The following is a 24,244-nucleotide window of genomic DNA, read 5'->3' as shown; positions in this document are numbered from 1 at the left end:
GCAGGAATGATTGGGTGTGGAGGGCACTCTAGGTAAAGAGACGGGCGAGGGCAAGTGTGGAGCAGTGGATTATAACTGCGGTGGCCTCAGAATCACCTGGGAAGCTTTTCTCAGAAGACACAGGGCTGAGATCTATCCAGACTCACTCTTCCAGAATCTTGGGAGGAGGTGTGATAGATCGTTATCTTTCAGCAAATATTCACTCTCCCCTTCCTCTGCCCTCTGTGGTGTTGCCCCAGATTTACATGTTAAAACCCTAATCACCAATATGATGGAATTTGGAAATGAAACTTTGGGGGATAACTAGTGAATTAATGTCCTTACAAGAAGAGACACGAGACATTCCCCACCCCACCCCACCCCCGCCACCCCCACCCCCACACACACATAGACTCCACAGAGGTGGAGTGTTGGGCTTGTTTTGATTTAAGCCACATTCTTGGCTCACCAGAATCATTCGACTTTTCTAGAGCCAAATTTGGCCAACTCTCAAAGCTGAAAACTTCAAGAGACTAGACATTAGCTCCTGAATCAAGTGCAGAATTTGGGCTCTAAGCTGGGTCTTTGCCGCGGTACATCTATGGCCCTTGTCTGCCATTGAGTCTCCTGCAAACGGTTCTTCTGGCTGCTTTCTCCCCAGAAGGAGGGCGGCCCGGGCCAGGCGGGCTCCCCCAAAAGCAAGAGCGCAGCGGAGCTCCAGCCCAGCGAGGGATGCAGCCTCCGGGAGGAGAACTCGCAGCTCAAGGAGGCAGTGAAGCGGCTGCAGGCCGAGGTGGAACAGCACCAGCAGGAGGCGCTGCAGCTCCGCGACCAGAGCAGGTCGGGCTGAGGCTCCCAGCTTCCCTCCCTCCCTCTCTCCCAACTCTGCCCCTTAGTGAGCCTCTGGGGTTTAAGATTAGGTTACACCATCGGCATCTTCCCAAAGAAAAGACTCCCTAGTAGCCAGGACTTCACTGGTGTTACTCCTTTGACCCATGGAAGGTATCAGTGGTCTAGGAATTCTAGATCTCAAAACTGCTGCAGAGGATAAGCCCTGAAGTAGAGGGAGGGGTCGATGCTGGGTTTACCCTATTTCCCTACAGATCAGGAAATTTATGGAATCAAACTTAATACCAAAAGTATCCTTAAAACCAGCCTTAGGGAGATGGTGCAGTGGCATAGTTTAAAAAATAGTGCTGTGTGCTCCTGTTAATAGCTGTGTGACCTTGGGCAAGTCTGCTAACCTCTCCTACCTGTAAACTAGGAAACACTACCTCTCTTGGGGCTATTATAGATGCAGTGAAACATATAGGAAGATGCTTACCACGGACTGACCCTGGTACTTGGTAAATTGTAGTGATAACTATGATTTTCTTATCTAGCTTGGATAGCCCTTTTTCCATCCTGAATTCACAGCCTTTTTTCACCTTGATGGAAAGTTTATAACTACAACTTTAATTTTGTTAATGGATATAGGACTTTTCAGGTTATCTGTTTCTTCCTGAGCAAGCTTTGGTAATTTGTATCTTTGAAGGCACTTATCCATTTCACCCCAGTGTTTGAATGTCCCTGCTGCTGCTGCTGCTAAGTCGCTTCAGTCGTGTCCGATTCTGTTCGACCCCATAGATGGCAGCCCACCAGGCTTCCCTGTTCCTGGGATTCTCCAGGCAAGAACACTGAAGTGGGTTGCCATTTCCTTCTTCAATGCATGAAAGTGAAAACTGAAAGTGAAGCTGCTCAGTCATGCCAACTCTTAGCGACCCCATGGACTGCAGCCTACCAGGCTCCTCTGTGCATGGGATTTTCCAGGCAAGACTACCGGAGTGGGGTACCATTGCCTTCTCCGTTTGAATGTCCCAGTTTCCAGCATAAAGATCAAGTGAAAGTAGGCCTGAGAATAGCCATGAACCCACTTGCCAAGATGGAGCACCTTAAATTCAATTAGGGACTCACCATTTAACACTGGAATAAGGACACTGGACCAGAGTAGGGGTTCCTAATTATTTCCGGTTACAGCTTCCTCCAAATGACGAAAGCAACAGTCCCTCTCCTGGAGAAGGGTATCCTCACACAAAAATATGCATGTACTTTTGGAAGGTGTCAGGCCCTCAGGCTGGTCTGTGGATCCCTTAGTGCCCCACCCCAAGGTTAAGAAAAGTGATATTAATAGCTGATGGTCAAATATATACTTTGTGCAACGGGCTGTCCTGGACATGGATTAACATGTTTCATCCTTGCAATAACCCTACAAGGTAGCCCCTATTGTCAGTCACACGGAGAAACTGAGCCAAGCCTAGCTTGCCCAAGGTCGCACAACTAGGAAGTGATGGGGGAGGTCATGGATGGACACTGGTAGCCTAAATGCTGTTCTCTTAGCCACTCTCAGACCCTGCCTTTCCAGACTGGACTGCAGGTCTCCCAGCTCTCAGAGTCCCAACAGTCGGCAATTCTGATTAAGAATCTCAGCCTCCAGGCCTCCCCACCTGCTCCCCAGTGTTTTCTGGGACTCCTTTCCTGAGCTGTCCTCCCACCTTTCCCCTTGAAGGCTGCCCTTTGTGCTCAGGTCCTTCATGGAATGCTGGGGTGGAAGGTGCTGAGAAGGTGTCCTGCAAGATGGGTTTATTCTGGTCCTCACAACTCAGAGAACCCAGGTCTCCTTCCCACCATGTCCTGACCTCAGATTCTGCAGGCCACCCAGCAGAGTGGGGAGAAACTCCAGTACCCTAGAAGTTCAGTTGCTAGATGCCTGAGCAAGCCCAGCTGTGCTTCTCCTCCCACCCCACACCCCCACCCCTCCAGGCTGCTGGAGGAGGATCAGCAAGCCCAGCGGGCCCGGGAGGTGGAGATCCTGCGCCAGGAACACCGGAAGGAGATGCAGGCCATGGTGGCTGATTTCAGCAGTGCTCAAGCCCGGCTCCAGGCCCGGCTGGCTGCCCTGGAAACCGAGTAAGTGAGGCTTTGGCCCCAGGCTGGGAGGGACTTGTAGATGTACCATTTTGCTAGGGGGACCAACTCATCCCAGTGTCCCTGGGACTCTCCTAGTTTTATAAGTAGAAGTCCTGAGTTCCAGAAGCGCCTCAGTTCCAGGCAAACTGGGAAGGTTGGTCACCCTCCTTTTATGAGAGACAACATTCCTGTCTCATGCAGGGCACTGTTAATCTGTGAGGAATGAGCATGGTTTAACCCTCACGCTTGGAAGAAATCAGAAGGATCAAGGCTGCTTTTTTTATGAGCATTTTCCCCCTAATATGCATCATCTCATTTAATCCTCACAGCAGTTCTTTTTTTTTTTTAATTAATTTTAATTGGAGGCTAATTACAGCATTGTGGTGGTTTTGCCATACATTGACATGAATCAGCCATGGGTGTACATGTGTTCCCTATCCTGAAACCCCTCCAACCTCCCTCCCCATCCCATCCCTCAGGGTCATCCCAGTGCACCAGCCCTGAACACCCTGTCGCATGCATTGAACCTGGGCTAATGATCTATTTCACATATGGTTATATACATGTTTCAGTGCTATTCTCTCAAATCATCCCACCCTGGCCTTCTCCCACAAAGTCCAAAAGTCTGTTCTTTACATCTGTGTCTCTTTTGCTCTCACAGAAGTTCTTAAAGGTAGAAGCTTATTCCCATGGACAGATTAAGAAACCAAGAGCCCTTCTTGCAAGCACTCATCTATTCATTCAACAAATAATTGTTAAGGGCCTTCTGTGTGCCTTGCACTGTTTTAGGTTCTGGAGTTACAGTGAGAATAAAACAAAAACTGTGCTCTCATAGCACTCACAAATTCTAGATGGAGATTCTGACAAAGAGTAAACAAACAAATATTAAACTTCATAACAGATAGTGAAAATGCTATAAGGAAAACAGGATCAATATCTGGAGTGCCAAGGGTGGGCAAGGAGGTGACATTTAAGCATAAGGAGGCATGGAAATGAGAGCGATATTTGGACCAAGAGCTTCCAATCAGACAGAACAGCAAGTGCAAAGGCCCTGGGGCCTGCCTCCAAGACCAAACAGCCAGAAGGCTTAAGTGGAATGAATGGGAGAGTGATGGTAGGAACTAAGGTTGGCAGAATAACTGGGAGGGATAAAGAAGATGCTCCACTGAGTGAGAACGGGTTTGGGTGTATTTGTGTGGAGTGCATGGGGAAGCCCTTGCTTCAGAAGCAAGAGCTTCTGATTCACCTTTTAACAGGGTCATTTCTGACTGCTGAGACTGGGGGATCAGGGTTAGTGACAAGGTGACCAGGTCAAGCAGCACTAAGTAACTTTACATGTCACCTTACCCTTAACTTGTGCCTTTAAAAACTGTCCCCAACTGTCTCCAATATAAAGCAAATCATCCAAAATCTGGAGTAGGTTTTACCATCTACCATCTAATGGGTTCTTACCCATGTGCCAGGCATACATTATCTCATTGAATCCTCACAACCACCCAGTTTCATGCCCATTTTAAAGAAGGAACTGAGGGTTATGGGCAAAATACCCATTCCTACCTAAAAAAAAACAGAACTGGGTTAAGAGCCCAGGTCCTCTCACCCCAAGCCCTGGCCTCTTATCAACTAGTCAGTGGATCACCTGCAGCCCCCCTCCCTCCACCACCGTCCACAGGTTATTTCTCTCCAGCTTCACACTGAAAGGGCTGTGGGTACCTGCTACCCCGCTATTTTGCAGAACCAGCTCATGCCGTGCTCTCTGGCTGCCAGGAGATGGCGATAGAACCACATCTGTATTAGCACAATCTGCTGTCGTTAGCAGCAGTGGGGACATTTGCCAGCCAAGGCCACTTTCCCCAAACTTCCCTGGTTCTTGAAGCCCCAGTGAATGTGACATCTATGTGCACAGATCTTTGATTCCTGGGCCCTACAGCCCAGGGATGACACATGTCAGACTGGGAGTTGGGGTCCTGGGCTCCATCCACCTGGAGCTCTGCAACCAACTCACTGGCTGACCCTGGGCCTCAGTTTCCCCTTTGGTGAACAGAGAGTAGCCAGCCAGGCCAAGCACATGGCAGCATCCCCATCATGTCCACATCTCCCTCCTCGCAGTTGAGTCATTGCGGCACAGGGGCTAACTGCATGCCTGCTTGAAACAGACTGAAAGATTCCGGAGAGAAGCCAGGGAAGGGGGCATCCAGGCCGGAGGACGTTCAGCTCATAGGCCGTCTGCAGACCCGCTTGAAGGAGAGGGAGGAGATCATCAAGCAGCTCACGGTGAGGCTTCAGGGGCGTTCACTTTAGCCTGGCACTTCCCTGGGGGCCTAAAACTGTATTCCTGATAACCTAAAACCACCTTACAAAAGGTCCTCGGTTATTGTTTCCCTGTTATATAAAGTAACACATGCTCACTAGAAAAAATTAACACAGGAAAGTAGAAAGCAAAAATAATCACTCTGCTCCCAAGTCCTACACCATCTGCCTGTTTGTTGGTATTGGTTTTGCTAACCTATAGAATTTGGGAAAATCTAGAATGACTTGGACCTCAGATCCTTGTCTCCTCACTTTGACCATTACTTTAGGATTTGTCCAGCCTTCCTGTGCTCCACGCTTTGGTTGAAAGTTCTCTATAAGCCAGCTCCCAGTGGTTTACATTTAGCTCTGGGGACATTGGCTGATACACTTGCTTCTGTCGGCGTGGCCCACATGGGTCAGCTAGTTAGCCACATGAGAAGTCTAGCCACTTCCCTGTGTCTCTCCCTTTGCCACCTTGGTCCAGGCCCCACTGCCTCTTACAGTGAGAGTCCTTTGGACTCCCCACTCACTCCAGCCTCACCCTACTCTGCTGACCTCACAGCAACCAGGGTAATTTTAGTAAAATGTAAGACAGATCACAGCACAGCTCTGTTCAGTACTACCTATGGCTCCTTGTCCTTCTCAGAGTAAAATCAATGGTCTTATAGTGGCTTACACAGCTACACATCCTCCCACAACACACACACACACTTGTAACTCACACCCATCCTTGCACCCTCCTGCTCCCCAGGCACACTGCTTCATGTCAAGATGATGAGGAAAACTTAACCCACTAACTGAAAATTAGATGATACTAATAAGGAATTGGAGAAGGAAATGGCAACCCATTCCAGCATTCTTGCCTGGAGAATTCCAGGGACAATAGAGCCTGGCAGGCTACAGTCCATGAGTCGCAAAGAGTCAGACTTGACTAAGCGACTAATACACAATAAGGAATTGTTTGTTAAGTGTGACAGAAGCATCATGGTTATGTTTTGTAAAGAGTCCTTATCTCTTAGAAATACTTATCAATGTTTTTACAGATGAAATTTTACAACTGGACCTTATTTTAAAAACAAGACATCTGGAAAGAAAAACCGTGGAAAATGACACAGATAAAAGATTGACCATATAGCGATTGTGTTATTGTTTAGTCAAAGTCATGTCCAACTCTTTTAGACTGTCTAACCCCATGGACTGTAGGCCACCAGGCTCCTCTGTCCATGGAATTTCCCACGCAAGAATAATGGAGTCGGTTGCATTTCCTTCTGAGATCTTCCTGACTTAGGGATTGAATCCACATCTTTGGCATTGGTAGGCAGATTCTTTACCACTGAGCCGCCAAGAAGACCCAGAGAACAATTGTACCTGGGTGTTTTTTAATTTTGCCTTAGCTAATAACTTTCTGCAGTAGACTTTTCTCAGATGCTAAGAGTACCTGGATCTCTGATTTCCCTAAGGCATTCCAAATAAGCTTGCCCTTTCCTTTACAAGAGGGGCTGGGGATACAAAGGCCCCAGAAATAAAGGTGCTTCCTCAAAGCCTCAGTGGATTGTAATTTGATTCCCACTGACTTCCCCTTTTCCCTGATCTTTCTTCCTCTCTGTAATCTGCCCCCACACAGCCATCTTCCTTCAAATCAAACTCAGCGTGCTGTGTAGTTAGGCTCATTTAGACTCAGTCGTATTGTTTTTCCAGGAGGAGAGAAGATTTCACTATGCAGCGTTCCCCAGCACAATGTCCCATCGGAATCGATCCTTCTCTTTCAATCCTCACCCAGGGTATTTGACCCCTTCCATGAAGGTAAATTGGTCCTACTGGTTCCAATGCATCACAGAATTCTGCTGGCTTCATTTTCCCCAAAGATAATGGTAGCTTATTTATCAACAGTCTAGCATTCATTTAGAGAAATATTCATTGAAAATAAGACCCTCAGGAGATAGTACAAATTACTAGCAAACTGTTTATATCTGACAAGGCAGATTATGTATAATTTTTATGAGTTTTTTACATTTTCCAAACTTTTTATACATGTGTCACTACTAATAGTGGCTATATCTTGGTGATAGGAAGGAGAAGGGCAAGAATCCTTCACTTCACCTTTTTTTTCCTTTTATATTTTTGCAATGTATTACAGTGAGAATAGTCACATCCAGATTTCTCATCTGCTATCACAAAATCCTAAAGCACTAAAAAGTTTCTATTTTTTGGTAATTCATTACCTCCAGTTGAATTCATGTGAGCTCATTTATTTTTATATATCCCTCTTCATGTGACAAAATGTAAGGTTCACTCCAGAAATATTAATGTATTTGAGGACAGCGTGGGCCAGCTTCTGCTGAGGGTGCCTTTTAAAATCTAAAAACTTTAAATGAAAACATACATTTGCTGCCAGAAGTTTTGGATAGAGATTGTGAGCCTTTTTTAAAGCACAACAACATGCAATATATAAATAAAAGTATTGTCTCTGGCTCACATAATTCTGGCATGGCAGGCTTACCTACTTTTACAATAATGCTTCTTTTAGGTGGCACTAACAGGCCTTTCTTTTAATACCAACAGAAAAAGAAGATGGAGGAAGTGCCCAGCCGAGTGGTCAGTGTGCCAAACCTCGCTTCCTATGCTAAGAACTTTCTGAGTGGTGACCTGAGCTCCAGGATCAATGCCCCTCCGATAACTAAGTCACCCAGCTTGGACCCAGGTCCCAGCTGTGGCCGGCCCTACAAACCCACGCCATCTCTAGATGTGCAAACTGCCACAAGGTAGGGGGCCAGAGCTGGGCTTCCCAGGTGGTGCTAGTGGCAAAGAACCTTCCTGCCAATGCAGGAGACGTAAGAGAGGTGGGGTTGATCCCTGGGTTTGGGAAGATCTCCTGGAGAAGGGCATGGCAACCCACTCCAGCATTCTTGCCTGGATTATCCCATGGACAGAGGAGGCTGGCAGACTATAATACATGGGTTGCAAAGAGTCAGACACTACTGAAGTGACTCAGCATGCACGCAGAGGGCCAAAGCTATTATTCCATTTTTCTGTAGACAAGAGGGAAATTAGAATTCCTTTCTGGCACCTGTTAAATACCCAGCATTTGGGCTGATACAAAGAATAACAAAACAAGCCTTGCCTTGGACAAATTGCAACTCAGCCAAAAAGAAAGATTATCTATGAGAAGGGAAATAGGTCATTCTTTAGAAGAGATACTATTCCTGATAACAAATTCCAGAAAACCTTTTTTTTTTTTTTTTCTTTTCCATGGATGAGTAGACAGGGGACACTGAATCACTTAGCCAATGACTTCAGAGTGGTTCACACAAACAATGGGCTGTCATCATCCGGCCTTGAGTCTGGATTCAAATTCTGGTCCTCCTCATTCTTAGCTTGTGTGGCTTTGGGCAGCTCACTTGACATCTCTGTTTCCTCACCTCTAAAATGAAGATAATATACCACTTACCTCTTCAGATTCATGTGAAACTAAAGGAATTAATCCATAGAACATGCTCAGCACAAGACTTGGCATAGAACTATTCAGCAATTTCCCACTATTATTAAAAGGTTATTTCTCAATATTCATTATATAATCTTGTAATTTTATTCTTAATCTGTGGGTTTGGTTGATCACGTATGGTGCTCTCTGATACTGCTTTGTTTTCCAGAAACCCTTACAGCATGCTTCTCTTCCAGAAATGTGTGATTTCCCCTATTATTGATTTTCCTTCTTGCCCAATTTTTGTTCAGAGCTAAATCTTGAATTATGGACTCTTGAGTTTGCTTTTCAGAAGAGGCCTCTTCTGAAATGTTCCTTTTCCAAAGGCCCTGCCTGCCCAAGACTATGAACAAAAATGAATGTGGAGCTGGAAGGACCCCCTGCCAGTCATTGAGCAAGTCCAGCCCTTTGTTTCGAAGCTGAGGACACTGAGGCCTAGAATCCCAAGCACATGGTCTATTAACTGCCAGAGCCAGAGCCAGCCTGATCCTGGCCACTGTTCATCTCATTATCACACACCTTTCTAAAGCTGTGTTCCCACTGTTTTATAAGAAGCTTCACAAGTACAGATAGAGACTTTTCAGATAGGTACACACTGTACTTACTTATCATCTCTCTTTTTCAGTTTATTAGACTAATTTCACAGCCTCACTGAAAGGCCAGAGCACATTAGGTAACTTTTGAAGAGGCCATAAGTGTAATTTTATATTCATTAACCATTTCTTCTTTTACTTTTTTTTGAAAGGGGTTTATTATTTAATTTGTGCCTGAAATAAATAGTAAATGTTTCGGACTTCTCTGGGAGCCAGAGGTTGAGCCCACCTGCCAGTGCAGGAGACACGGGTTCGGTTCCTGGTCTGGGAAGATTCCACATGCCATGAGGCAGCTAAGCCCGAGCACCACAAGAGAAGCCACTGCAGTGAGAAGCCCGCACGCTGCAACTACAGAGTAGCCCCGCTTGCCACAACTAAAGAAGGCCCCCATCAGCAACCAAGACCCAGCTCAGCCTATATATATTTTTTTTCTTTTAAATAGTAAATGTTGCAAAATATGCCTCATTCATTTTAAGTGAAATAATGGAGAGCATTGTTTCCACAATGGAATTAGATGCTCTCTCCTCATCTTCATCCTTCACAACTTGTTTCTAGCTACCAGTATCAACCCATCACATTCTATATCTTTTTAAGAGTAAAGTGGTAGTTATCTTTCCCTGAAAAGATGATGGCATATTAAGTTGTTTACTGAATAATTTTCAAAACCATCTAAGAAAACTTGTTTGTTTTTAGGACACAAGATGATGATACAGCCCAACCCAAAGAAGCCCAACAGAAGCAAGGTTCAGCACACCAGGAATGGTTTACCAAATACTTTTCCTTCTAAACTGATCCTTGGGATCGCATAAAGAGGATATTTGAAAAACATTTCTTTTGAAACACCTGACTGAAGGAATGAACTAAAAAGCCAACCAACCAAATAACTTGCTTGTAATATGATTTACATATATAGCTAAAACAAATTCTTACATTAACATTTCATACTGTTTCATTGTGATAATAAGATGAAACAAGCCAGTGTTGTCAGAAAGCACCCAGAGGGAAATATCATTAATGTTACTGATGACCTGTACATGATATTTCTAGTGTCCATAAGATTGCACACCACCTTGTGGAATATCAGACTTTGTGATTTCCATGGTCTACTTTGAAAGTGGTTTCATTTTTCCCAGGATCTTCACTTTAAAGTGTTTCTATGTAAATAACTCCAAAATGCACACGTAACCTCAATAGGAAGGGGAATAAAACAAAGCTCAGAATAACCAGGAAAGCCAGTTTTTAAAAACCAAACCAAACTACTAGTAATGGACTATAGCAGACATTGGCATAGTTGGATCAAATATTTTGACTTCCTAGGTCCAGGATATGAAGATTACAGAGGGTGTAACACCTACCTCAAAGGGGCTTTTTGAGGTTTAAACAAAATATGGGTAATAATTCTAATCATGAATTGTAATTAAGCTTTGCCAGGATTTTTCTGTGAATAACGGAGCCTGACCCTGTCATACATCTCAACCTCAACGACTGTGGCATCAGCTGGATTGTGACAGTTTCTAGATTATCTGTTCTTTGAAGTCAAAGACCTACTGAACCTATAGTCTTGCCTCGTGGTGTGTTGTTTCCCCATCGCATGGATGCTCAGTAGATTAAAGGGAACTGGGAATGGCCGTTCAGTGCTGACCTTGCTGTCAGTCCATGCTGAGTTGTCTGATCCTCTGATGGAGCACTGCAATTTAACAAACTCAATACAACTTTCAGTGGGAAAAATATATCCTCAATCCTTTGGTGCTGGCCCAGCAGGTGGCCTATAAACAGTTGTCTATTCCATGCACTGTCAAATCTTTGCTCTTTGAATAAAACTTTAAACTGGGCAATAAAAATGGTTGTGACTTGTATTGATTTTTCAGAGGTGAAATTATACAAAGGCTGAACTTGGAAACAGGGAGTTCACATTAACCTCAGTCAGATCATCTCCAATAAAATGTAGCTGCTCATGCACTTGGGTCATTTTGAGAGAAATGCAATTACAACTCAGATTCACAATTTGAAAGTAAATTTACTACCTAATTAAAACATGTAGCCCAATAACATACTTTTTTTAAATGCATATACTTGTTTCCGTCCGTGTAACATGTCCTGTTACTTTTCAGTATCAAGTATTTTTTAGTTTTATTTCATGCTTAAAGTGAACATTATAGAATAGTGTTTTGTGTTTTAAAAAGAGTACATACAGGTAGTTCTATTTTTGTTGAAGTATTTTCCCATGATGACTAACAAAGGAGGCTATTTAATTCAGCATAACATATGCTACAGAGATAGAATTTTATTGAGTCCCCACATCAGTTTTAACTCGTTGCATGTGACTAAAAGATCATGCTAAATTTTAAGATTATACACAAATAATTATCTTTGCTAAGTACATCTTGGCATGCATCTATCATTTTTTCTTTAGGATATATTCCTTGAGTATTGAAATAAAGCATCAAAGGATATGCCTAGGCTTTCTGTGTAATACTACCAAATTACCAAAAATTTCTAGCAATTTACACCTTCACCAGCAGGGAATGAAATTCTACCTCTCTGTACCCTAGATAATATTGATAGATAATATTAGAGATAATGGGGATGACTTGGAGGTTAACAGCAGACATGAAGAGAAATGAACTGATTCAGAATTGACGTAGGAGGAAAAACAGGGTATCTCTTTAGGCTATATTATAACAGAGAGGAGGAATTAATGTATTCCTGGAACAAACCTGGAAAGGAACATTTCCCAGTTGCCAACTGCTTCTTAGCTGGGGGAGAAAAGAGTGAAGCTGTGCAACCAGCAGCTGCACACTGCACACCTGAGCCCTTAGTGCTCCAGTATCAGTGCAACAGCAGGTGCAACTGAGGCTACTTGCTACATACTCGGTCTCCAGCCTCTGCCTGGATTCTGCAAGGGCAAGTCTGGAAAAGTAAACAGAGCTATGACTGGGACCAGTTTCCTAGCATCCTTCAGGTTTCTAAGAAGAGCACTAATCTCCACCATCATCCCCAAGGTGCAACGCTGGTTTTGATCTGCTGCCTCCAACTAGCTCCTCAGCTGTCTGTTCTCCCCCTGCAGGGGAAAACCAAAGATGCTCCAGGAACTCATAGAGGCCTTTGAGTATTAAACAGTTATTCTGTCATTGTCCCTTTGCTGAGTCAAGACAGTGGAGTGTTAACCAGCCAATTCCACCGTTCTTATATGCAACATTGAATCTGTGCACTGACAAAAGTTCCCTTCCACTGGGAAACTTGCCCAGGGAAGCACTGGTAAAATCCTCAATGAGGCCACCCTCTTGTGCTGGTAACGAACTCACATCCCACTCAGGATGGATCTTCCTGCCAGTTGGACAGTGAGTGAGCCAGTCTCCAGCCTCCCCCGCTGTCGATTCTCTCAGACTGTGCTCACAGCAACATGTCAGTCAGGCCCTCCAGGAGGCATACACTGAGACAGCTGGAGGAGCAAAGACCACCAGAAACCTAGCTATAGTTGAATGAGTTGGGTTTTTTATTTGTTGGAACAGAGAGAGAATGTCCATCATGAAAAATCATGGGGCTTCTCAGAAAGTGTTTCAGAAAGATCCTATTGTAAGATTTTGGCACTGGATAATTTCAAGGAGATTCTAAAAGAGCAGGGCTTCATTCCAAATTGGATGCTGTCAGAAAGCAGAGGAAACTCTATGACTGGATCTTATCTTACTCCAGTAGTCATATACAGATGTGAGAGCTGGACCATAAAGAGAGCTGTGTGCTAAAGAATTGATGCTTTCAAAGTTTGGTGCTGGAGAAGACTTTTGAGAGTCTCCTCGACAGCAAGGAGATCAAACCAATCAATCCTAAAGGAAATCAACCCTGATTATTCATTGGAAGGACTGATGCTGAAGTTGAAACTCCAATACTTTGGCCACCTAATGTGAATATCTGACTCATTGGAAAAGACCCTGATGCTGGGAAAGAGTGAAGGCAGGAGGAGAAAGGGATGACAGAGGATGAGATGGTTGGATGGCATCATCAACTCAATGGACAGGAGTTTGAGCAAACTCCAGGAGATAGTGAAGAACAAGCAAGCCTGGTATGCTGCAGTCCATGGGGTTGCAAAGAGTTGGACATGACTTAGCCACTGAACAACAACAGTGAAGGCCGACTAGAGATAAATGGCTGCAAATGGTTAAAAAATAAAGTTGCAGTCACTTTGTTTTTAAGCCAGGACAATGTTTGGTATTTGAGGGGTGGCAGTGTGACCCTTCTTTTTTCCTGTGCTTATACAGAGTTGTGAAGTGGTTTGTTTTACTCTAACATGGTCTCAGAGCAGCTTTGTCTAGGAGGCTGGTTCCCTTAGACTGCTTCTGTCTCACAGGAGAATAACACAGCCCAGCAGTGCTGAATCAGTGTCTGATGTCAGGGCCAAGTCTCCCCGTGTCTCAGGAGAAACACCTGTGTCGAATTAAGGGGAGGAGGCAGGAGGCAGGAAAAGGCTTCATATTTTGATACAGAGTTGACACCTGTAGAGAGAGCCAAGAAGATTTGGGCAAGAAGCTTAGATAGCAGGAGAGTTAGGAGAAAAAGCCTTGGTCAGGCTGAGGAGCTTCAGAGCAAGGACTGACTGCCCATTAAAGAAGTCTGTGTTGGGCAGAAATAACGTGGCTCCACTACCCCACCACGCCTGTCATATCCGGGAAGAGCAAGGCCTTTGAGAAAACTGAGCAGGGCTCCTTCGTGGCCTCCAGAGGCCCGTGACCAAACCCTTAGGAATGTCGACATTTATAGGCTGGGCAGAAGAGGAAAGAGAAAAGTTAAGATGTGTTAAAGAGAATGAGTTCAAAAAAAGATGATCAAGTGTCAAAGTGAAGCAGGTGCGAGTATGTGGAGGAGCTGGAGACCGAATGAGGGGCCAGGCAACCGGGTGGTGCTCAAGTATCACGAAGGGAATGCTGAAGATGGGAGACCAAGAACACTGAGCTGCAGGGAGTGACCTGCAGACCAGAGCCCCCAACGGGTTAAATCACTTGAGGAAAGCCTTGTCTTACACAGTGTAAATGCTTCAGCAGATAGAACAGGAAGGGAATAAAGATGCCCTCAAAATGTGGGTGGGTCTGTCATCCCTTGAGAGAAGGTGAGAGAAATCCCAGCTGATACCTCATTATTTTCTGCTCGAAGGAGGCAGCATCCTAGAGGGTATTCTGTGTTAGGTGACCAGCAAAATACATCACGAAAAATGAAAAAGATATTTAGTGAAATGTTATTGACAGAAAACTTTTTGAATTTAGTAAAGAAATCGTAATAACTGGTACACACATTAATTCAAAATATTTTTAGTAAGGACCAAATAGAACAGTTTCTGAACTTTTCACTAAGAACCTCTTCATTACTGAAAGAATGTCTAAAATGTTATCGGTTAGGTTTTTAATCAAGAAATCTAAAGCTGCCAATCAGAGTTTCTGACTGGCATAAGGTGATCAGGTTAACAACCTTGAAATCAGATAATGTGATTAAAAACAACTTTTAAAAGCTTTACCTTTACACTCTGACTGAAGGAATTCATTGGCCTCAGGCTATGTACCATACACGAAAGCACAGGAAAACAAGTACTACGTATAAAAAATAACACATGGTCCCTCTATATTCAGAGGGGAATAATGCCTACTTTTCATGAGAACAAAGAGACAGATCACTAACCCCAGAGGGAGAACCAAGCAACGCTGGCAGAAGAAACAAGAGGTCCTGTGTCCTGGGGATGTGATGGAGGGCCTTCAGAGGCTGTGGAGACCAGGTGGCATCCAGGCCAGACGGAAACTTGAGTGGATGTCAAGGTGGGTGGGGCGGGGCCTTCAAGACCAGAGAAAACAAAGTCAGCCAAGACATTGAGTCACAGAAGTACTGCCTGTTCAGAAGACAGTGCTGCACGGGTTGTGGGTGATGGGGTGTAATCTAATGAGGGACTGTAAACGACAGAGAAAGGAAAGCCTTATCTAAGGAGACAGGGCACAATGCTGGTTTGTATTTCTCAACAACAGTTCAACAGAGAAACTGAGATGGCCTTTGTGGCCAACAGAGGGTTAGGTATCTTCCCAACACCGAGTCTCCTATGCACCCTGCAGCCCACCTCCCACTTCAAGGTCCTAGTCCTTTGGAATCAACACCATTAGCAAGAACCTTTGTTAATAAAAAAATCTGCTCCAAAAGAGCAGAACACACAAAACTTAAAACTCAAGAGATGATCACAGCAAGTTCATATTCACCAATGCCTCTGTTGAGAGCAGGGTCCACTGTGTTAAACTGATTCATTATTGCAGAAGTGAACATCACTGGCATTATCACTGCTCCCACCACTGCACCCCAAAGGTAAATAAACACTACACAAAAGATAAACTTACCCCAAATAAAAGTCAACATTAATTTAAGGATACTACCGGATTTCTAAAGCATTAGGTTACTGCAGTACAGTAACAGTCACTACACTAAGCTACGATATTATAATCCTCTTCCTCTTCTGATCTATTTATAAAATATTCTCACTGTGAGGCTCTGGAAGTTTTACACTGTGCATTAGACTCCTCTTCTTGAGGTAGTTCAAAGTCTTGAAAAACAGAAAAGTTGCATATTTTTATATACTGCCATTGAACAGTAAATTATCACAAAAGCCTACAACCAAAATCCTCATCATCTGATATGCGCTCAGATCATATCATACAAACTAATCTAAAACTGGAAATACAGAGAGATTGAGTCATACAAAAATAAAAACAATATAAAAGCAAGCATTAAAAAAAAACAACATAAAAGAAATCTGTAAACAGCATCACACTAACAGTCTTAAACTTTGCTAAAGACAATATACTTGGTTTACCACAGCAATAAGCATTTTATAAAGTACTCAAGAAATAACACTTACAAAAATAGGGGGCAAATTTTAGGTGAGAGCACAAAACAAAAATCATCTCATTCTCTGGCAACGAGTTCTCCCAAAATGTCAAGTCTACAAGAAGAGATGTTTAGTGAAATAGTGTTTGGGCTGACTCTGGCACCAGCTAGTGTTCGGGTGCCTTTCCTCAGGTTTGCTTCATTGGTGCAGGGATATTTGCAGACGCCTGCTCAAGGTAGGCCAGGGAGCCCTGGGGGATGTCGGCTGGCTTTTTGTGCTGCATGTTGATGTCCTCCAGCACCTGCTGCCAATGTCTTAGTTTTGTCAAGTGCTTCTGGACCAGAGCATCCTTTCGCTGTAATTCATTCCTTAGTTCTGAGACATCCTACAAATGAAAGCAATCAAAGCAATAAAGTCAGAGCAAACTCATGAAAAATGAATGTAATTCCTGATTAGTTAACAGCGCTAAGAAGTAAATTCAAAACAGAATCAACTAAGCCATACTAGGCCGATTACTCTGCTTAGCTGCATAATTGAATAACCCAAAGCAACTCTTTCCACGAAAGATGCCTGCTTAACACTGAGTTACTTCTAATTCATGTTCTTTTAATAAGTAATACAACAAGTCACAAAATTCCAAAGTACCAAAGGGCAGCCAAAAAAAAAATCAGTCTCTTTTTTATCCTGGCCTCTGGGCACCCAACATTTCTATATCCAAAGCCTACTGTGAGAAGAATCTAAACACTTGAGGATCTGAAACACATATTAACTGTTTTAAAAGAATTCACAGCTACCATTCTATCATTTCAGATTATGAAGTAGTAAACCCTAATTTTTAAGAGTTTTTTTTAATGAATAACAGTATTAAAATTCTGTATTAAGACCTGGCCTTGAACATACGTATCACTCAGGTATTCAAATCAGGAAATGATTTCATATGGTGAATTACAGGAATATCATCTTCTTACCATTCACCTTCTTAATAGCTGGTATCAAAGAATAAAAACATTCTGACTGATTGCTCAGCTTGTGGGAGAAGTTACTTTAAAAATTATTAGAAAATAATGATTCTAATTTAGTTTTTTCCATTGAAGGAACTGCTGTTTGGGGCAAGAAGATTCTTCTCTTCCACACTGCAGGGAGCAGACCCTGGCCCAACCCACAAAATGCCATTAATGACAACCTCAATATATTTCCAAGATTCTGGTTTCAAACAACTGAGATAAATGAAGTCTTGAGTTTCAAGGAGCCTGGAACGAACACTGACTTTTTGATTCCTTGAACAAAATTGCCTAGAATCCTTCCTGTATATAAGGCACCAGGGACACAGACTAGTTTCTGTCCAACATGAGCTTATCATCTACATTAATGGCTTCTCAACATTTTCAAGCAGTAGAACTTTTTTTTTTAAAGAAAAATCTTCCACAGAAACTAACGTATGAAACAAATAAAGGCTGTTCTGTTTGAAGCCCTGCTTTCCACCCCCACCCCTAAGGTCCAGGTTGTCATGAACACTGACAACCAACATTTTACACTCAAGCTATGAAGCCCCACTGTAACTAGTTGGCAAATGGAACACCTCAGTTTAAGTGTAAATGGAATTTTGACAACATTTGTTCTTCCTTAAACTTGAGAAGAAAGCTGAGCTTATACCTCTTTGATAACTTGCTCTGGTTTCTGGACAGATAACTGCAATCTTTTTTGTAGGAAAAAACATTCTGTCTGTCTTGCAATATCCAGGAATTTCTGGATACACTGGTCAACACCTTAAAAAAAAACAAGACCAAAATATTAAATTAAGAAAAACACTAGACACACATATCTCTCTCATAAATGAACAGTCAGAATATCAGATGGGATCAGGGGTTCTAATCTTGCTCACAGCAATAATATTGACCACCAACCTCCTATGTAACCAACATTAAATAGCAGATAATCCGTGCATTTATCAAGTGAATAAGAGACCTACCAACAGTACAAAGTTCTTCCAAAGAAAGACAGTGCAGAGATCCGGCAATTAACAACCCATTGACCAGGGACATATAAATGTCTTTTGTTACCCAAATGTTATTGACCAGAGATGTTTCAGTCTTCGCTTACATAACAAAACACCAGCCACACACATTCATTTCTGTGAAACCCTCTGGTCAGTAATGTGTTAACATCACGATTTCCAGTTGAAATTAAACATTTAAAACACAGTACAAAGACATCAAAAGTACGTCTCTGGGGACAGAACTTGGGACGAGGAGGGGGAAGCACAAAACTCAGTTCTTTAAAAGCAGTACACACTATTGACCTTCTCTGTCTTGGTATCAACATGAAAAGCTCATTCATTTTAAGTGGTTCATTATGAGTGACATGAACAAAAATCAGCAGTATATAGACTGACTACACAAATCTTATTCCTGGAAAAGTTCTCTCAGGATACAGCAGGATTGAAACATACCAAATGTAAAATCAGCAATGAGGGAATTCTTACCAGTTCGAATTTCTTCCTGATCTGTACCATTGACATAATCTTGACTCACCAGAGAAGCAAAGCAAGCCTGTGTGATCAAAATATCACAAAAGAAAAAAAATGTCATTCACACATCAAGAATCTTACTCTAGAGTAAGAAATAACTTCTCCTGATGTCCTTCAATTAGTTGACAGCTTCTGGGTTTGCATACCAAATGACAAGACATTGTATCAATGAAGAAACTTGGTAAACTGAGATCGGGCCCACAGAGGAAGCCGGTATTTGCAGGCACCCCTATCTGGTCTCTCTCCCACTGCTGCTCCTTTCCCGGCTATCTCATTCCACACAAAGGTCTGGATCCCTACTCCAGTCCCATTTGTAGCCCCTCCCTCTGATGCTTACATGACACGTATCATCACACATCCAGGAATCACATCAATTGTCACCTTCTCAGAGGCTATCCCTGTCTACTCTTTCAAAATGGTGTCCCTCCTGCTCATGCTCCAACCTCAAGCACTGCTTTATTGTTTTTAACTTGGTTAACTGATATTGTGCCATTCTCTCAGTTCATTATTAGCTGTGCCTCACTAGCAGCTGGGAATTTTGCCTGTCTTACTGTTTGGCACAATGTGGATGCTCAATAAATACATGTTACTGACTGATTGGACAGCCTAAGAGAAAGTGGTGTTATATGAACAAACAAGTCCCAGTAAAGAAACATGGATCTAGGCGCACAGGAGTTCTGTGGAAGGGTAACTCTCAGGAAATGGACAAAGAAGGGCCATCACAGTACAGAAAGGCCAAAAAGAGAACCAGATGGGAGCTGGGGTGGGGATAGGGGGCTGAGGAAGAGAAATCTCAAACCTCAGGAAAGCACGGACCTAGTTTGCTAGTAAGCATATTACACTAGGTGCAGGTGTGAGGCAGGCAAGTCTAGGTTCAAATTTAGGCCATCAACCAAATGTGAGAGCCTTTCCCCTGCCTGCAGTTACCCTTCAGAAAAATCAAAGGATTTCTCCAGGGAAAATCCTCTAACAATCAAGAAATTGGAAAAACAGACTGCCCATTCTGTGTATTACTTTGAAAGGTGACCCCTACTGACTGGATTTGGGATGTAGCAGGCATGCACCTGCTTTGTGAAACGTGTGGCTACTGGAAAACATCTCATCCAGGAAGCCAGCCAGTCACAAGCTGGCAAAGAAAGCTGGGGCTGCTCCTTCAGAGTCAGCAAAGCCACCAGAGAGGACGGGAGGAAAATTCATCTCAGGAATTTTAGTTTCCTCTGTCCCTTTTAAAAAATATAAATAAATAAATAGATAAATAAAACATAATACACATACGAATATTTAGCTGATGAAAATAAAAACACTAACTTAAAAAGGTATCTGTATCCCATGTTCATTGCAGTATTTATTCACAATAGCCGAGACATATAGAAACGACCCAAGTGTCCATCAATGGATGAATGAGCAAAGAAGTTATGGCATACACACTGAAATATCATTCAGTCATAAAAAAGGACCCAATCTTGCCATTTGTGACATGGATGGACCTCGAGGGTGTAAGTCAGCTGGAGAAAAACAAATACTGTATGATCTCACTTATATATGGACCGTAAAAACACCACCACCACCACCACCACCACCAATAAAACCAAGCTCATAGATATACAGAACAGATTGGTGGTTGCCAGAGACAGGTGATGAGATAAGTGAAATGGGTGAAAGCTAAAAGGCAGGAACTTCCAGTTATAAATTTAAGTCATGGGGATTTCCCTCCTGGCTCAGTGGTAAAGAATTCACCTGCCAATCTGGGGGACATGGGTCTGAGCTCTGGTCTGGGAAGGTCCCAAGTGCCATGGGACACCTAAGCCTGTGCGCCACAACTACTGAGCCCATGCACCCCATCTACTCAAGCACGCAGGCCTAGAACCGGTGCTCCACAGTAAGAGAAACCACAGCAATGAGAAGTTTGCACACCCCAACTAGAGAGCAGCCCCTGCTCCCCACAACTGGAAAAGGCTGTGCGAAGCAATGAAGACCTGAGGAGACCCTGTGAAGTCATAAACGAACAAATAAATCTTTAAAAATAGATAAACAAATCATGGGTATGGGATGTACAGAGTAATTAAAAAAAATTTTTGTAACTATGTATGGTGACAGATATTAACTAGACTTACTGTGGTGATCACTGTAATACATACAAATATCCAATTGTGTTGTACATCTGAAACTAGTATATGTTGATTATACTTCAATTTAAAAAAAGAAAGAGAAAAATCTCCCAGGCTGGTGAGGCACTGATGACCCCAACTATATCCAAGTTGTAGTTGTATATGGATGTGGGAGGGAGGAAACATTACATATTTATATAATTACCATTTGGGGCAATATTTGGATGACACACCATCTATTACTATTCTGACTTAAAACTTGTCATATGCAACCAAAGTGAACATGAATTTCAGCAAAACTCAAAGTCTGGGTCACCTCTGCCTCTCTCTCTTTACCCCCCAGCTTTCCTCCTCCTCCCTCGGTCCTTAGTACCAACCTCCCCTAATGTAACTTTTAAATAACTCCATATCAGCTCCAAGAGACCCACTATGTCAGGACCCTTTAAGGGTGGAGCCCAATGGAAAGGACACAGGACATAATGATGGACACTGCAGTCTAGAGAGGATGAGCACGTAACACGCAGGAACGCAGGAAAGGATACTCAAGGACGGGACCAAGGATGGAGTGAGACAGGAAGAACCTATTGAGAACCAAGAAGGGTCCCCCGATTGGGTACAGACAAACTTCCAGTCTGCGTGCCTCCAGAAACGTCAAGGTGACGCATATTCGCCAGCCTGAGCTTGCGTGCTAAGTCGCTTCAGTATTGTCCGACTCTGTGCGACCCTGTGGACACGTAGCCTGCCAGGTTCCTCTGTCCATGGGATTCTCCAGGCAGCCTACTAGAGGAGAATTCCGGCCACGACTCGATGTGGCCGGACTAAAGCAAGTGACCTACGCTCTCTGAACCCGGTTTCCTTATTTGTAAGCGGGTGGAGATATCGCTGAAACAGATAACCTGCGCACGCGCAGCATGCCTTTCGGGGGCGGGGAGGCTGGGAACACAAACGCCCACGTCTCATCTTACCTCGAAAGATGACTCCAACTCGTCCACCAAGGTACTGTTAGAAGTTCTCGGAACGCCTGGCGTGGCCTGAAGAAGCGAAGCCTGGCCCAAGAGCCCAGGCGGAGGTTGTGGAGGTCCGGGTGGCTGTCCAGAGAACATGCCGCCCAGTGGAGCCGCCATTTTCAAAATGGCGGTGCCTGGAGCTATGTTCCGCTGGTCACGTGACGTAACTGGTCATGCGACAGTGTCGGGGCGTGTTGGCGTCTGTTGGATGCCCGGGAAACCGTTCGTTTGGTGCTTTGTTTCCAGCCTCACAGGCAACCTGGCTTTTACTTTAACCTTGGGAATTGAAGGGTAGGATTTAACATAGTTGTGTGGAGAGGAGAATCAGTAAGTACAGCGGAGCGCGTCCTCCTGCGGAGTCAGGTATTCCTGTACCAGTCCCGCCTTCGCTCTCAACTCCTGAAATTGCTTTGGCCCTGGCGCTTTCTCTGGGCTCAGTTTTACCCATTGGTAGAAGGGAGGTGCGCATTCATCCCTCAGACATTTATTGAGTTTCACTGTGTGCCACTTACTAATCCAGTCACTGGGGATGTAGGGGGAATAAACTGGAAAAATATCCCCTGAATTCCTTCTGGGGAGATACAGGTAACAAAACGACTTAACATTGTTGAGACCCCCCTGTCTATGTGCTGGGCGCTATTTGCTTTAGATATTTATGGTTACATTAAATAAAGTCACTATGCTAGTTTTTTTTAAACATTTGCTTATTCATCTTTTCAGAAGCTAAATACTTTTTCACTATATTTAACTTTATGGTTATCCAGTTCATTTGTTGAGTCATCTGTGAATCAGGTTCTATTTAATGATCTGGGGGTTACAGTAATCACCCCAACTTTCTGCTTTCGGAGACTTTACCGTTGCTTTGTGGGAGAGAGACGGATAAGCATGTACATATATAGAGTGATATCATGTAGAGATAATTGTCAAGAAGGAAACTAAAGCTCAGTAAGGGGATGACTCCCTGGAGCATGGCAACCCACTCCAGTAGTCTTGCCTGGAGAATCCCCATGGATAGACACGCCTGGCGGGCTACAGCCCATGGGGTGACAAAGAGTCGGACAAGACTAAAGCAGCTTGGCATAGCAAGGCACAATCCTAAAATTTTTGAGGACTCCAGATGTTTTTGTTTACATGAGGTATATTGGTCAATATTTACCTATTAAAAGGTAAGCATTAAAACGGAGACTTTAAAAATATATATTGGTGTAAAAATAAGCCTATTATATGATAACTAATGTTCTAACTTAAAATGTAACCATTTTATAAAACCAAAAATAGAATGGAAACATTTTGCATTTTACTCTTGGGTTTCCAATGGCCATTAGGGCTACTTGAAGTCTAGATTTCTTAACTTCGGCTATCTTTTAACACTATTGTGTTCTAAACCACTTCTCTCTTGGATTTGCTGCTGTCTGAAGCCACGCCTATCAAGCCATGCCTTGTCCTTAGTGATTCAGATGCAGATTACACCACCTGTCTCTGAAGTTTTATGGATCTGCCGAGGTTTTCTGAATATTTGGTAGCCAGATGCACCAGCAATGAGAACTAAATTTCATCTCAGCCAGATTAGGTAAGCACAGGAATCCAGGAATATGGTCATTCTGTTTGTATCCCACACACTAGTAAACAACAAGAGTTCTTTTTTTTTTTTTAATTTATAAAAAGTTGTATTAACAAAAATTCTGTTTTTTAATTTATATTCTTTTATTTATAAAAAGCCTTTGACAGGATTCTATCAAATCCCAACTTGGTCTTCTGAATCACATAGAAGAAATCTAAATGTTTTTACTTTCACAAGCCAGTAGTTCCCCTTCATCATTTCCATCTTTCCTGCTCAAGTAGCTTCTGGACATGGATGCCCAGAGAAACCTGTTTACACACTATTCCTAATTTTAATCAAATTTAAATTCATGTTATTAACATGGCTATGCATATCCCTTTCTATAAGCCAGTTTAGACACATTATACCCATTTACATAATATAAAGAAGGCAGAGCACTCAAGATTTGATGAGTTTGAACTGTGGTTGCTCCCTTGGACAGCAAGATCAAACCAGTCAATCCTAAAGGAAATTAACCCTGAATATTCACTGGCAGATCTGATGCCGAAGCTCCAATACTTGGCCACCTGATGCGATGAGCCAACTCATTAGAAAAGACCCTGATGTTGGAGAAGATTGAAAACAGAAGAGGGGTAACAGGATGAGATGGTTGGATGGCATCATTGACTCAACAGACATGAACTTGAGCAAATTCTGACTGAACAACAACCAGCATCCATTTACATATCAAGTTTTTAAAATACTGAGTTCAGTTCAGTTGTTCAGTCGTGTCCGACTCTTTGCGACCCTATGAATCGCAGCACGCCAGGCCGCCCTGTCCATCACCATCTCCCGGACTTCACTCAAACTCATGTCCATCGAGTCGGTGATGCCATCCAGCCATCTCATCCTCTGTCATCC

At 43.3% G+C, this 24,244-nt stretch overlaps 2 protein-coding genes across 6 annotated transcripts in view; one reads left to right on the top strand and one right to left on the bottom strand.

Annotated features, from left to right (window-relative positions):
• FAM184B (family with sequence similarity 184 member B) overlaps positions 1 to 15,105 on the top strand; it is a 125,414-nt gene extending 110,309 nt beyond the window's left edge. For 3 of the 5 annotated variants that reach the window (XM_070791211.1, XM_019962492.2, XM_070791210.1), the window contains 6 exons: positions 641 to 819; positions 2,779 to 2,925; positions 5,082 to 5,199; positions 6,916 to 7,020; positions 7,780 to 7,979; positions 9,985 to 15,105. In XM_070791211.1, coding sequence (XP_070647312.1) covers positions 641 to 819; positions 2,779 to 2,925; positions 5,082 to 5,199; positions 6,916 to 7,020; positions 7,780 to 7,979; positions 9,985 to 10,078 — 843 coding nt within the window. In that variant the 3' untranslated portion in view covers positions 10,079 to 15,105. Of the gene's footprint in view, positions 1 to 640; positions 820 to 2,778; positions 2,926 to 5,081; positions 5,200 to 6,915; positions 7,021 to 7,779; positions 7,980 to 9,984 lie in introns of those variants that run through there. The other 2 variants (XM_070791209.1, XM_070791213.1) reach the window with 2 other exon arrangements.
• MED28 (mediator complex subunit 28) lies at positions 11,556 to 21,926 on the bottom strand. Its single transcript, XM_019962037.2, has 4 exons — positions 21,742 to 21,926; positions 18,624 to 18,690; positions 17,795 to 17,907; positions 11,556 to 16,526 (listed from the first exon to the last, which is right to left on the bottom strand). The coding sequence occupies exons 1-4, from the start codon at positions 21,898 to 21,900 to the stop codon at positions 16,329 to 16,331; spliced, it is 537 nt and encodes a 178-aa protein (XP_019817596.2). The 5' UTR covers positions 21,901 to 21,926; the 3' UTR covers positions 11,556 to 16,328.
• Positions 21,927 to 24,244: the final 2,318 nt, after the last annotated feature.

Source organism: Bos indicus, chromosome 6 (assembly GCF_029378745.1).
Source record: "Bos indicus isolate NIAB-ARS_2022 breed Sahiwal x Tharparkar chromosome 6, NIAB-ARS_B.indTharparkar_mat_pri_1.0, whole genome shotgun sequence".
Classification (NCBI taxonomy): domain Eukaryota; kingdom Metazoa; phylum Chordata; class Mammalia; order Artiodactyla; family Bovidae; genus Bos; species Bos indicus.
The sequence above is the reverse complement of the archived record's forward strand: the minus strand, read 5'-3'. Positions and strand labels throughout refer to the sequence as shown.